Source organism: Ahaetulla prasina, chromosome 2 (genome assembly GCF_028640845.1).
Source record: "Ahaetulla prasina isolate Xishuangbanna chromosome 2, ASM2864084v1, whole genome shotgun sequence".
Classification (NCBI taxonomy): Eukaryota; Metazoa; Chordata; class Lepidosauria; order Squamata; family Colubridae; genus Ahaetulla; species Ahaetulla prasina.
Window position 1 is genome coordinate 31,507,914 of NC_080540.1, and position 15,524 is coordinate 31,523,437.

Genomic DNA, 15,524 nt, shown 5'->3' on the forward strand with positions numbered 1-15,524 from the left:
TGTGCTAAATTGCACAAGACATTCTCCCAGCTGTGCGGAGAGAAGCAGCTGCTCCCCTGAAGAGCTGAGATGGAGGGGAGCAGAACCGCACATGCATGGAAGCCATGTGTGAACACTGTGTGTGAAGAGAGCTTTCCTGCTGTTACCTTATACAAAATCAAAGTTCCACAGTTTCTTCCCTCTATCTGTCAAATCTAGAAGCAAACCCTCTGGTTCAACTGTAAATTCAGGAAAGTCTGTTTAGGCTCATACAGTAAAGGACCTTGTGGAAATTGTCTTCTCTTTTCATTGCTAAATGACAGGGTGGGGTCATCTTTCTTCCCCCCCTCCCAATCTTACCTCCCCAAGCTCTGGTGGTCTCCCATTCAGAAGAGAAGAGCTGACTTGAGGCTTGGATGACATGTTTTTTATAATGCAATAAAGGTAATGTAGACTTTTAAAAAACAATGTTTGAAGTGCCTTCTGGAAGGCATAGAAAAGGAGGGATTGACTTTCATAATTTTCATAGATCACAGCTGAAATCTGTCTTCACCCCCTGATATCATTCTTCTTTCCAAAAGAGGCAGGTCAAGGTCAGATTAAAATTAGGCCCTAATTTTAGGGGTTTCTTTAACCTTCCAAACATTATCAACCTGTTTATTAATGAACATTATTCATGAACCTGTTTATTCATGAAACAAATTCCAGATTGGGCTAAAGTTCATCTCTGGGGTTTTGTACATTTTGTACAAAGAAAGATACAAGAAAGATGTTGAGCCCAATAAATGTGCAGGGAAGAGCAACAAATACAGGCAGGGGACTGGAGGCTATTACATGAAAGGAATGGTTGTAGGAACTGGTTATGTCTGGTCAGAGTGAAAAAGGGGAAGCTGAGAAATCAACCGATTGCAAAAGGATCGACTGTTTCATAGAGTTAATTAAGAGAAAGATTTAGAGTAGGCAAAATAAGATTTGGAATTGAACAACAGAATTTGAATGTAAAGAACTGTCTGGGCAAATAATGGATCTGTAATTACTTGGCTATTCATCATAATCTCAGTATTGTTCTCCAATACTAAAGTTCAAAAACTTCCACCCTCTTCCTATCCTGCTCCACTTGTCCAACTTTCTCTTCTCTAAAACGTCACAGCCAATATCATGGCTACCAGCATTCCGATTTTAAGACTGTTACTCAAGCCTGTATCAATAAAATTAGAATTCCAGAACGCTTCTGGGTTTTGTTTCTTGATTTAGCTTCCCTTGAAGAGCTGATATCCACCTTGGCCCCCTAATATCATTTTTCTTTCCAAATTAAGACAAAAGTGACATTAAATGTGGGTCCCACCCTTGGGGTTTCTTTCAACCACCCAACCGTCTTCGAATAGTTTATTGATGAACTTGTATAAAAATTCCAGAGTGGGTCAAACATCATCTTTGAGGTTTTGTATATTTTGTATGATACAAAAAAGGGTGATTAATAAGGGCGCAGAGAAAAGCAATGCAGCAGATTAAGGGACTGGATGCTAAAACATGGTTTCAGGAACTGGTTATGTCCATTCGAAGGAAGAGACGGGTGAGGAGTGACAGGATGGCAATCTTCCACTATTGGAGAAGCTGTCACAAAGTTAAGGGGGACAATCTATTTTCCAAAGCACTTGAAGGCTGAACAGCATCAACAGCTGGAAACTAATCAAGGAGATGGAGCCTTGATTTCTAAGTAGAAATCCCCTAACATTTAGAACTATCAGTGGAACTGTTTGCCTCCAACAGTTGTGTGGGCTCCATCAGGGGAGGCTTTTAAGAAGAAACTAGACAGTCACTTGTCTGGAACGGTATAGGATCTCTTGCTTGGGCAGGGAGTTGAGCTAGATCAGGGGCCTCCAACCTTGGCAACTAAGACATATGGACTTCAACTCCCAGCAAAGCTGGCTGAGGAATTCCAGGAGTTGAAGTCCACAAGTCTTCAAGTTGGGAAGATCCAAGCGAGTCATTGGGATGATCCAAGTCATTGGGATGATCCAAGCGAGGGAGAGGAGGCACGTCTTGTTGAGCCTGTTTGGGATGAGTTTGACCCTGTGGCTCCCAAGGACGTGGACAGGTTGTTGGGGAGGCTTCACGCCACTACATGTTTACTGGACCCGTGTCCTTCCTGGCTGGTACTGGCCACTCAGGAGGTGACACGAGGCTGGCTCCAGAGGATTATCAATGCTTCTTTGTTGGATGGGGTTTTCCCTGCCGCCTTGAAAGAGGCGATGGTGAGACCCCTCCTCAAGAAGCCCTCTTTGGACCCAGCTATTTTGGGTAATTACCGTCCTGTCTCCAACCTTCGCTTTGTTGCGAAGGTTGTAGAGAGTGCCGTGGCGCGACAGCTACCCCAGTACCTGGATGAATCCGTCTATCTAGACCCGTTCCAGTCCGGCTTCCGACCCGGATACAGCACGGAGACAGCTTTGGTCGCATTGGTGGATGATCTCTGGAGGGCCAGGGACAGGGGTTATTCCTCTGCCCTGGTCCTATTAGACCTCTCAGCAGCTTTTGATACCATCGACCATGGTATCTTGCTGCGCCGGTTGGGGGGAGTGGGAGTGGGAGGCACCGTGTATCAGTGGTTCTCCTCCTATCTCTCCGACTGGTCACAGACGGTGTTGACAGGGGGGCAGAGGTCGACCGCGAGGTGCCTCACTTGTGGGGTGCCGCAGGGGTCGATTCTCTCGCCCCTTCTGTTCAACATCTATATGAAGCCGTTGGGTGAGATCATCAGTGGCTTCGGGGTGAGATACCAGCTGTACGCTGACGACACTCAGCTGTACTTTTCCACCCCGGGCCACCCCAATGAAGTTGTTGAAGTGCTGTCCCGGTGTTTGGAAGCCGTACGGGTCTGGATGGGGAGAAACAGACTCAAGCTTAATCCCTCCAAGACGGAGTGGCTGTGGATGCCGGCATCCCGATTCAGTCAGCTGCAGCCGCAGCTGACTGTTGAGGCAGTTATTGGCCCCAAAGGATAGGGTGCGCAACTTAGGTGTCCTCCTGGATGAACGGCTGTCGTTTGAAGATCATTTGACGGCCGTCGCCAGGAGGGCCTTCCACCAGGTTCGCCTGGTTCGCAGTTGCGCCTTCCTTGATCGGGATGCCTTGTGCACAGTCACTCACGCCGCTACCTCTCGCTTGGATTATTGTAATGCTCTCACATGGGCTCCTTGAAGTGCACTCGAGGCTTCAGTTAGTCCAGAATGCAGCTGCGCGGGTGATAGAGGAGCCGTAGCTCCCACGTAACACCGCTCCTGCGCAGACTGCACTGGCTACCTGTGGCCTTTCGAGTGCACTTTAAGGTTTTGGTTACGACCTTTAAAGCGCTCCATGGCTTAGGGCCTGGGTACTTATGGGACCGCCTGCTGTTACCGTATGCCTCCCACCGACCCGTACGCTCTCACAGAGAGGGACTTCTCAGGGTGCCATCCGCCAAGCAATGTCGGCTGGCGGCCCCCAGGGGAAGGTCCTTCTCTGTGGGGGCTCCCACACTTTGGAACGAACTCCCCCCGGGCTTACACCAAATACCTGACCTTCGGACCTTCCGCCGCGAACTGAAGACACATCTTTTCATTCGCGTGGGGCTGGCTTAAATTTTAAATATTAAATTACATAAATTTTATCGATTTTAAATTTTTTACTAATTTTAAATGGGGTTTTAGTTTTTTATAAATTTTTAAAGTTTCTAGGCTAATTATAATAAGTTTTTTAACTTGCATTTTAAATTGTATACTGTAGTGTCTGTATTTTTACTGTTGCCTGTACACCGCCCTGAGTCCTTTGGGAGAAGGGCGGTATAAAAATCAAATAAATAAGAATAATAATAAAACAGTTGCCAAGGTTGGAGACCCCTGAGCTAGAAGACCTCCAAGCTCCATCGAACTGTTGTTCTGTCAGCTTTCTCACCTGTACACTTGTACACTTTCTCACCTGTACACCTGTACTTTCTCACCTGTACACAGCTTTCTCACCTGTACACTTTCTCATATGTACACTGAGAGCATATGCACCAAGACAAATTCCTTGTGTGTCCAATCACACTTGGCCAATAAAATTCTATTCTATTCTATTCTATTCTATTGTAGCTTGGAAAGTGTTCCCCACCACCAGTTACCCCGATCAGTGCCCAGAATGTGATAAACCATTTGTGGAGTCTGCGGAACTTCAGAGACACCAAAAGGGCCACACGGGACAAACCATGATGAAACAAAGCTTATGGGATGGTGTTTCCTGAATGCTCTGAGGCAGGGGTCTCCAACCTTGGTCCCTTTAAGACTTCTGGACTTCAATTCCCAGAGTTCCTCAGCGAGCAAAGCTGACTGAGGAACTCTGGGAGTTGATGTCCACAAGTCTTAAAGGGACCAAGGTTGGAGACCCCTGTTCTGAGGCCCACAATAGGGGGGGAATTGTAGCCTGTTTTCTACAAGTGGCAAAGAGCCCTCCCATCCAACCTCTGGTCCATGTGGGTCACGTGGCTCCATCTACTCCCGGTTCCCACCTCCCAGTTCTCCGTTTTCCCACAACTCCCCAGGGAAGAGGAGCCCCTGAGTGGAGCCGGGAAGGCACGAAGGGCAAGGAAGGCAGGGAATGGAAGTCGCCCTTTGCACCTAGTGGGAGAAGGAGGGAGGTTTCCTGCCTTCCGCCTCCACAGGGCGGCCTCTCCTGCAGGGCAAGGAACGGAGGGCTTGGCTGACTTCCAGGGCTGGTGGGCGATCCTCGTTTAATGCCGGTCTGGGTCCCTGCGGAAGCCACGTCCCCGATCCATCATCTCAGCCTCTTCGGCCTCCCTATCTCACCCGCCTCCCTACTACGGAGCCCATCGTCCCCAGCCGTCCCAGCCTGGCCGAAGGAGGGACCCCATAGGCCGATTCCCGCGTCCAAGTCCCCCCCCCGCCCAGAAACTTTGGGGGAAGCAGGGAGGGAGGATCCCCGGTCGCCTCTTCCGAATTGGGGGGGGAGCGTCCGAGGGGCCGTTCTAGGAAGTTCCTCTCGTTGCCCCCCCACGTGTCTGGGAGCTGAATTTCGGGGAGTTTTGTTGCCCTTTTTCCCCACTTGCGGCGCTTTGGGCGGCTGTGCCAATTCTTCGTTTGCCGGCAAGGCTGCTCCTGGGTCCCGCTCCGGGCAGGTGGGGCTCCCGCTCTCCCTCCCTCGGGCTGCCCGGAGGGCTTCTCCCCGCCAGGAGGAAGGTAGCCCCGAGAGGGTCCCGGGTGGATGCGGGGCTGGACAAAGGGGGGGAAGCCCCGCCCCACGGAGGGCAAAGGGGGCTTTTCTTAGAAGGGGTTCAGGGGGGATTCTGGGGTGAATGAAAGAAATAGCCGCCTCCTCACTTCAATTGGAGGGGTGGGAAGGTTTAAATTGCTTGAATTGAGTTCATTTTCTCCCAACGGAGAAACGATCCACTTTCCTCCTGCTTCATCTAAATATTTGGATTGCTTTTGTTTGGCGAAGGTGGGTAGAATCTCTAAAACCCAGTTTTTTCCACTTGTGTTGCTCTGAAGGGTCTGTGATGTGTCAGCCCCTCGTTGGTGGCTTTTATAAATCAGAATAGAGATGATAGGGACCTTGGAGGTCTTCTAGTCCAACCCTCTGCTCAAGGACCTTTTACCATTTCAGACAGGTTTCAGTCCATCTTTTCTGAAAAATCCAGTGTTGGAGCACCCGCAACTTATGCAGAGCGGTTGCTACACTCCTTAACTGTCCTCTCTGTTAGAAAGTTTCTCCTTAATTCCAGGTTGTCTCACCTTTAATTTGTTTTCATTCATTGCCTCTTGTCCTGCCTTCTGGTGCTTTGGAGAATAGGCTAACCTCCTCTTTGTGGCAGCCCCTCAAATATTGAAATACTGCTATCATGTCACCACCAATCCTTCTTTTCTCTAGAGCAGGGGTGTCAAACTGTATTTCATTGAGGGCTGCATCAGGGTTGTGTGGATGGAGGGTGGGGGCATGTGCTTGGTCACAGGACTTGGGAGGGCCAAGTGCTAAGGCAGGACTTCCCTGAGACCCTCCCGCCCTCTCAGGTAATCCTCAAGTTAGGAATGTAATAGAACCTGCCAATTATATACGTAATCCAATGATTTGTTTGATTGAATCATATTAAATGAATGTGATCACTCCCTGCTTTCCCCAATGCATTTGTTAATCGATTGCGTAGGTAATTAAATACACATGAGGTATCTCAGGCTGGGGAAGAGCATGGGGGGGCTATTGCTGGAGCAGGCCATCCAAGGCCTCTCCCAATCCACTCAGGTACGTCATAGCCAGTCAGCAGGAAGCTGCTTTTAGCTGGCCAGACTGGTCCCAAACTGAGCTTGCAAGCCCTCCTAACAGAGAAGCCTTTTATTCAGATGGGGAAAACTGGTTTCCTTACATCTCATGTTCTTACAGCTTCACTGGCTTCTGAATAAAAGTCTTTGGCTTCTCTGTCTCATGGGTCAGCCTCTTCTGAAGCTCTTTGAAAAGTAAGTACAGTAAAACCATGGGAAATGGGGAGGGAAGGAGTAAGTGGAATCCGGGATGCTAGGAAAGCAGACACAGTCTGTGGAGAGAACCAAACAGAGCCTTGGAGGGCCGGATTTGGCCCATGGAGGCCCCATTTCAGCCTGTAACAGGCCAGGGGTGGCCCACGTAGGCCTTAACATAGCCTCAAAGGGCTGGATCTGGCGCTCTGAGGTTCCATTTCAGCCAGCAATAGACCAGGGGAGGACTCTGGAGCTCCCCACACCCCTATTTGGCTGGCAGAGTGCTGCAGGAGAATGTGCAGGTTGAAAACGGCCCGGGGAGCACCGAGGTCCACTTCTTTGCTATTACCAGGCTGGTTCTGCAGGACAGATCTAAGCACCCCACGAGTCTTGAGTTTGACACCCTTGGTCTAGAGGCTAACCAGCCAAAGAATGAAATAAGATTGGTTTGGCATGATTGGTTTTTAACAAACTCATGCCTGCTTTTACTTATAACTTTATTTCTAGATGTTTGCAGATCTGTGTTTTTATTATATTTTCCATTCTCTTCTCAGGTATTGATGTTGGGCTGATTGGTTTATAGTTTTTCAGATGTCTTTTTTTTCTCCCCTTTCTTGAAAATGGGAACCACATACCCCTATGAGGGTATGAGGTTCCCAGGAGAAGAAAGGGGTAGTACTCCATGGGTTTGATTATTTCTATTATATCTTTGATTTTTGCTTCGGGGAGATAACATACCTTCCTAGATTGACTATCTCCTCTGCAGACTGTAGTTTCTGTTTCCCTAAGAATTGAATTGTCATTTTCCCCCAGGGAACTCTGGGATATTTTCTTCCTGTTGCAGAAATGCTGGGTTTTGCCTCTTTTTTACAAACTATTGAAGACTGCTCTTTTGTGGGCGGCTGCATATTCCCTTCCAGGGGGAGAACATGAAAGTGATTATTCGGTTCCAGAGGTGCTTCTTTGGAGTGGAGTAGAAGAGATAAGAAGGGACTTTGCTGTCGGTTGTTGTTTTCTTCTAAAAGTGATAGGCTTCCATCGGTCTTTCTCATTAGGTTCATATACAGCACAGGTGTCAAATTCAACACATCACTTTGCCGTAACGTTATATTTGGTGACGATTTTGCCCCAAGCACAGTCCTCCAAAGCAGGGATCAGTCTTCAGCCCAGAAATTATATATCCCTCAGCTAAAACATTATTATTTTAACCATGGTTTCTGGTGCTTAAGCCCCTTGGTGAAGTGATTCCAGCAATTGGGTGGAAACTACATTCAAAGCCAAAAGAAAAAGATTCCAAAATCTGACCTGGGCAGGTATGAGGATCTGGTGGAAATTTTGGCCAAGTATACCATCAGCCTCCCTTTTAGAAAATGGGGGTCTCACTGGACCCCCAACATAAGCCATTGCTGACCCCGATGAATGTATTTGCGTCCTCCCTAACCTATAAAGCAACAATAGGAAGCCATTCTTGGAGGAGCCCATATTACAGTCTTTGGTGGCCCAAGGAACAGTGTCCAGGACTACCTACATAGGTTGTACATTGTACACAAATAGATCTACCTGACACATACAAATCCTATGGGGGGTGTCTCACATCATGTTGCCTCACGCACACACACCCCCAACCAAGGAAAGGGAAAAGGCAGGGATCATCCCCAGTTCAGGCAAGCCAATAGGGGGCAACAGGGACTCTTCCCTTTCATGATATGAAGACAATGGAAGAAGAGGTCAGCTCCACAAAGAGGATCCCAGGATGGCTTTGATTCCACGGGGAAGGAACGGAAGCTTTGGGAGCTGTGAGATATAAGACCAAATATTTTAATCCTCACAATTCATAAACAAGTCTGGTTCACAAAATCAAAGGTTTATTGGAGATAAAATGAAGAAAAATAAAAAGCAGTCGCGAGCGCGGCCTCTTAGACCCTTCCCAAATGGATTGAGTTCAAAGAGCGCAAAAAGCAGTTTTCAAGCTACACATTTTATACTCCTACACAATGCACGCCACCCCTATGAAGCCCTCCCAACTCCCCTTTAGTCACCTAAGTCAATCTCCAAGTTGTTTTATACTTTAAAGGGTCATCTTGACATTTCCTGCCTAACAACAACTATCTTATCATCTTTACTTTTAATTTTCACCTTGAGCGGATGTTCCTTGCATACAGATAGTGGTCTTGCCTAAGAATAGAATTTTTTATTGGGCAAGTGTGATTGGACACACAAGGAATTTGTCTTGGTGCATATGCTCTCAGTGTACATAAAAAAAAAAAAAGTTACGTTCATCAAGGTACAACATTTACAACACAATTGATGGTCAATATGTCAATATAAATCATAAGGATTGCCAGCAACAAGTTATAGTCATATAGTCATAAATGGAAAGAGATTGGTGATGGGAACTATGAAAAGATTAATAGTGGAGATTTAGTAAATAGTTTGACAGTGTTGATGGAATTATTTGTTTAGCAGAGTGATGGCCTTCGGGAAAAAACTGTTCTTGTGTCTAGTTGTTCTGGTGTGCAGTGCTCTATAGCGTCGTTTTGAGGGTAGGAGTTGAAACAGTTTGTGTCCAGGATGCGAGGGGTCTGTAAATATTTTCACGGCCCTCTTCTTGATTCGTGCATTATACAGGTCCTCAATGGAAGGCAGATTGGTAGCAATTATTTTTTCTACAGTTCTAATTATCCTCTGAAGTCTGTGTTTTTCTTGTTGGGTTGCAGAACCGAACCAGACAGTTATAGAGGTGCAAATGACAGACTCAATAATTCCTCTGTAGAACTGAATCAGCAGCTCCTTGAGCAGTTTGAGCTTACTGAGTTGGCGCAGAAAGAACATTCTTTGCTGTCCTTTTTTAATGATGTTTTTGATGTTAGCTGTCCATTTTAGATCTTGCGATATGATAGAACCTAGAAATTTGAAGGCTTCTACTGTTGATACTGTGTTGTCTAGTATTGTGAGAGGTGGAAGTATGGAAGGGTTTCTCCTAAAGTCCACTACCATTTCTACGGTTTTGAGTGTGTTCAGTTCCAGATTGTTTTGGTTGCACCACAAGGTTAGTCGTTCGACCTCTCGTCTATATGCGGATTCGTCATTGTCTCGAATGAGACCAATCACTGTTGTGTCATCTGCGAACTTCAGTAGCTTAACAGATGGATCATTGGAGATGCAGTCATTGGTATACAGAGAGAAGAGAAGTGGGGAGAGCACACAGCCTTGGGGGCCCCCTGTGCTAATTGTACAGGTATTTGATGTGATCTTGCTTAGCTTCACCTGCTGCTTCCTGTTTGTTAGGAAGTCTTGCAGCTATTGTTTGGGCTATTTGGAGAGCTGAAGAAAATAAATCTTCCTCTCTCCTTCACTTCTTTTATTTTCATCCTGCAGGTGCAACCAGGAAAACCTTTGGAGGAAGTTCTGCTTGCAGGATCCCATCTGGCTCAGTCACCGGGACCGGAAGTTTCGTCTTCTCAGCATTTGGATTCGTGCTGGAGCTCATCCTCCTGCCCATCTTCCAACCTTTTGGCCAAAGTTCTGCTTGTTACAGTTTCCTTGGATTGAAAGCTGTGGACGTGAGCAGCCCCTGGAAACTATGCAGAGGGAGGAACACTTTGGCCAGAGGTCCCTTCAGAGGAATCTGGGGAGACTCTACAAATGCTCCAAGTGCGGGAAATCCTTTGGTCACCAGTCCCTCCTTTTGATCCACCGGAAGCTGCATACGGGGAATGGATCCCACCTGTGTTTTCATTGTGGAAACTCCTTTCCTGGAATGTGGAGCTTTGCCAAACATCTCCGGAACCACCCTGGACTGAAGCCTTACAAATGCGGAGAGTGCGGGGAGCGTTTTGCTAAAGGATCGGACCTTGGAGCCCATCAGGGAATCCACCAGGGAAAGAGATCTCAGGAATCCTGGAAGCGCTGGGGAAGATTTCCTGGGAGACGGCATCTTTCTAGGCCTCAGAAGAGCCCGGCTGAAGAGAAGCCCTGCAAGTGTGTGCAATGTGGGCTGTGCTTTTCTCAAAACTCACAGCTGCTTAAACATCAACAAATCCACGCCAGAGAGAAACCTTATCAATGTCTTGAGCGTGGGAAATCTTTCCGTTATAAACAATTATTTAGAAAACATGAGATTATTCACACAGGGCAGAGTCCTTATAAATGCTTGAAGTGTGGAAAATGTTTCACTCGGAGCTCATCTCTTTGCCAACATAATAAAACACACACAAAGGAAAGCAAAACGTGCCTAGAATGTGGGAAATCTTTTTCTAACAAATCATGCCTGCTGAATCATCAGAGAACTCACACTGGAGAAAGACCCTATGAATGCCTAGAATGTGGGAGATGTTTTGGTCACAAGCCAACACTAATGCGACATCAAAGAATTCACACTGTGGAAAGACCCTATGAATGCTCAGAATGTGGGAGATGTTTTCGTGACAAGTCTCACCTAATTCGACATCAAAGAATTCACACTGGGGAAAGACCCTATCAATGCCCAGAATGTGAGAAAAGATTTGTGGCGTCTTCTACACTTCGGAGCCACCAAAGGACACACACGGGAGAAAAACTATACAAATGTAATGATTGTGATAAATGTTTTTCTCGGAAGAAAACTCTTTTTCAACATCAGAGTATCCATACAGGGGTGAAGCCCTTTATGTGCATCGAGTGTGGAACATTTTTCCGTACAAAACAAAGCCTCCGAAGTCATGAGAATGTTCACAGAGGGGAAAAAAAGTTCAAATGTTTAGACTGTGGGAAAGCATTTGCTCATTCATCAACCTTTAGAATTCACTGCCAAATCCATACGGGTCAGAAACCCCACAAATGCCCACTGTGTGAGAAATCTTTTACCCGGAAAGATGCACTTTTGATACATCAGAGTAAGCACAGTGGAGAGAAGCAATATAAATGTCCGGAGTGTGAGAAAACTTTTCTTTGCAAGTATTATCTTAGAAGACATGAGAGGATTCACAAAGGAGAAAATGAAATGTGCCCAGAATGTGGGAAATGTTTTGGCACAAAGTCACACCTAATTCGACATCAGGTACTTCACACTGGAGAAAGACCCTATCAATGCCCAGAATGTGGGAGATGTTTTGGCATAAAGTCGCACCTAATTCGACATCAGAGACTTCACACTGGAGAAAGACCTTATCAATGCCCAGAATGTGAGAAAACATTTATGGAGTCTGGTGAACTTCGGAGACATCAGAAGGGACACACAGGAGAGAGGCCCTGTAAATGTGCGGAGTGTGGGAAAGGTTTTCCCACAGAAACACGACTACGGGCTCATCAGAGAATCCACACGGGGGAGAAGCCATACCTGTGTGTGGAGTGTGGGAAATGTTTTTCCCAAAAACAACACCTTGCAAGGCATCAAAAGATCCATACGCGAGTGAAGCCATAGAGATGTATAGAGTGTGGTAATGTTTTGCTCAAAAGCGAGACATCAGAAAAATCATATGGAAAAAGCCCTTATAGGCCCAGATGGTAGAACAGTGTTTCATAGTTGTTCAACCCTTAGAAGTCATATAAGAGTTCATTAAGGGAGGGAGGGAATTAGAAACTCTCAGATCATGGGAGCATTTTCTTGTCAATCGTCCCTTACAAATCACACTCTAATCCATATAGGAAAGATGCACCTTAAATGTTTGAAGTGTGATGTATGGTTTAGCTGGAAAAATACTCTTTCGGCATCAGTTAATTCTTACTGGAAAGAACCTTTTTATCGGGGCTTAGAATGTGGTAAAGTTTTTTATCTGCTCATCAGATCTTCAGATGCACATGAAAAACCCACACAGGAGGAAAACCTTACAGGTATATCACCTGAGAATACTTTTCCTTGCCTCCTGGAGTTTGTCCGTTAAAATTGCCTCCCTGGAATTTTTCTTGCCAAGTTAAAAAAAAAATTCATAATTAAAAAAAAATAAGACTTGTATGTAAGACTTTGTAAGACTTTGTATGTAAGACTTTGTAAGACTTTGTATGTAAATATGAAAATCTGATGTGAGTGTGAAAACCTAATATCTAATGTGAAATTGTCTGGAATCGTATAAGGACTCCTGCATTGGGCAGGGAAGGTAGGACTAGAACAGGGATCTCCAACCTTGGCAACTTTAAGCCTGGCGGACTTCAACTCCCAGAATTCCCCAGCCAGCAATGCTGCCTGGAGAATTCTGGGAGTTGAAGTCCACCAGGCTTAAAGTTGCCAAGGTTGGAGACCTCTGGACTAGAAGACTACAGCTCTGTTATTCTGTGGTAGGTCCCTTCTAGACAGAGGTGGTATTCAACCGGTTCAGACAGGTTCAGGTGAACCCATAGTGGAAATTTTAACTGGTTCAAAGAACCATCAAATATCACCTCTGGCTTCCCCGCCCCCGCTCACTCACCACTCGGCTGCCCGCTCGCCCCGCCCTATATAACTTGCCTTTGCCATGCAGCCCAGCTAATCTCTGTGCCTCGCCTCCACACCTCACCCATCCTGCTTACCAAAGGTAAGCATGCCATCTGCTCGCACTTCGCCTCGGGCCTCGACCCAGGCATGCGCCATTCCCTGGCTCCGGCCTTTCCCTGGAGCCTGCACCCGCTGGCCGCTTGCCTCAGCCGGTTCGTGTAATGTGCCATTCCTCAGCTCCAGCCTTGCCCTGGAGGCTCTGCCTGTGCTTCACAACTGGGTCATGGAATTTGCCATTCTCTGGCTCTGGCTTTGCCCCACAGCCTCCGCCAGCTCACCTAACCGTCCAAACATTTTCAACCTGTTTATTAATGAACATTATTCGTGAACCTGTTTATTCATGAAACAAATTCCAGATTGGGCTAAAGTTCATCTCTGGGGTTTTGTACGTTTTGTATCACGATACAAAAAAGATGTTGAGCCCAATAAATGTGCAGGGAAGAGCAACAAATACAAGCAGGGGACTGGAGGCTATTACATGAAAGGAATGGTTGTAGGAACTGGTTATGTCTGGTCAGAGTGAAGAAGAGTAAAGGGGAAGCTGAGAAATCAACCGATTGCAAAAGGATCAACTGTTTCATAGAGTTAATTAAGAGAAACATTTAGAGTAGGCAAAATAAGATTTGGAATTGAACAAATGCCTAATTTAAAATTGTATTATGAAGCAGCTGCTCTTTCTGTAATTAGTGATTGGTTTAATTTGACGGAGGAAAGGATTTTGAATATAGAAGGTTATGATTTATTATATGGATGGCATGCATATTTATTGTATGATAAGAAAGTAGATAAAGCATTTAAGAATCATGTGTTGAGAATTTCTCTTCTGCGTGTCTGGAAAAAATATTATTATAAGTTAAATTATAAAATTCCTATATGGGCAAGTCCTCAGCATGCAGTAGAGAATATAAATATAGAACAGGAAGAAGAAATGATTACTTATAAAGATCATTTATATAATGAGAGGGGAAATTTACAACTAAAATCTTTGGATACATTAAAAGAAGAAGGGAGGAATTATACTTGGTTTCAATATGGACAGTTAAAGGCTAGATGGAAAGAAGATCAGAAAATTGGTATTATTCAAAATGAAGAAAATTTGGTTAAACAAATTAGAAATCAAACCCAGGGGCATATAAAGAGATTGTATAATGTGTTGATAGAAATAGATTCTGAAAGAAATTTAATAAAGGATTGTATGATAAAATGGGCACAGAATATTCAGGAACCAATAATGCTGGAAACATGGGAAAAAATTTGGGTTAGAAATATTAAATTTACGCAAGCGCAGAATTTAAGGGAAAATTTTTATAAGATGTTTTATAGATGGCATTTAGATCCTAAGAAATTATCATGTATGTATCCAGATATGCAAGCGAAATGTGGGAGATGTAATTCTGATGATGCTACATATTTTCATGTATGGTGGACTTGTAAGAAAATTAAGTCTTTCTAGATAGGAATTTAGTGGATTATGCAGAATGTTCTGAAGAAGAAGATAAAGTTCCTACCGCAATTTTTCCTTTTGGGAATAACAACAGACTTTACAGTGATTGAGACTAAATTGATTTTGAATTTAATAACAGCAGCAAGCAATATTGTTGATTGGACAATATTGGAAGAAAAAAGAATTACCCACAATAGAAGAATGGATATTGAAAGTTTCCAATTTGGCTGAGATGGCTAAAATCTCAGCCTTCTTGAAAGACCATACTCAAGAAAAATATCTAAACGAATGGAAGAATTGGTTTGATTATATTCAAAATAGATATCAGATTAAGAAATTTCAGATTGCCTTTGAATGAAGGATGTTGTTTTTGATTTTAATGGAAGAAGTCAGGTTATGTGAGAGAGAAGGATTATAATTGTGTTAGATTTTAAAAATTTAATGTATGATTGTTTGTTTATTGAACTATACCTTGTGTTTGCTCCGGGAATTTGGGGGGAGGGGGGTTTTGAGGGAGGGGGGAAGGAGAGGGAGGGGAGGGGGAAAAATTTAATTATTCTTGTAAAACTTTTTCAATTAAAAAAAAAAAGATTTGGAATTGAACAACAGAATTTGAATGCAAAGAACAGAATTTGAAGGCAAATAATGGATGTGTAATTACTTGGCTATTCAGTTGCGCCCCTTTCTAGACCGGGATGCCCTATGCACGGTCACTCATGCCCTCGTGACGTCTCGCCTGAATTACTGCAATGCTCTCTACATGGGGCTCCCCTTGAAGGGCATCCGGAGGCTACAGTTAGTTCAGAATGCGGCTGCGCAGGTTATAGAGGGAGCCCCTCGTGGCTCCCGTATGACACCGATCCTGCGCAGACTGCACTAGCTACCTGTGGCCTTCCGGGTGCGCTTCAAGGTTTTGGTAACCACCTTCAAAGCGCTCCATGGCATAGGGCCGGGTTATCTACGGGACCGCCTACTGCTACCGAATACCTCTCACCGACCCGTGCGCTCTCACAGAGAGGGACTCCTCAGGGTGCCGTCAGCTAGGCAGTGTCGTCTGGCGGCGCCCAGGGGAAGGGCCTTCTCTGTGGGGGCTCCCACCCTCTGGAACAAACTCCCCCCAGGACTTCGTCAACTTCCGGACCTCCGAACCTTCCGTCGCGAGCTCAAG

The 15,524-nt window shown here is 45.4% G+C and overlaps 1 protein-coding gene across 1 annotated transcript; it reads left to right on the forward strand.

Moving 5' to 3' along the window:
* Window positions 1–5,099: 5,099 nt before the first annotated feature.
* Window positions 5,100–14,837, forward strand: LOC131191916 (zinc finger protein 260-like). The gene is made up of 3 exons (XM_058170545.1): window positions 5,100–5,131; window positions 6,391–6,464; window positions 9,843–14,837. Exons 2-3 carry the CDS (start codon window positions 6,433–6,435, stop codon window positions 11,863–11,865), a joined length of 2,055 nt encoding a protein of 684 aa, XP_058026528.1. The 5' UTR covers window positions 5,100–5,131; window positions 6,391–6,432; the 3' UTR covers window positions 11,866–14,837.
* Window positions 14,838–15,524: the final 687 nt, after the last annotated feature.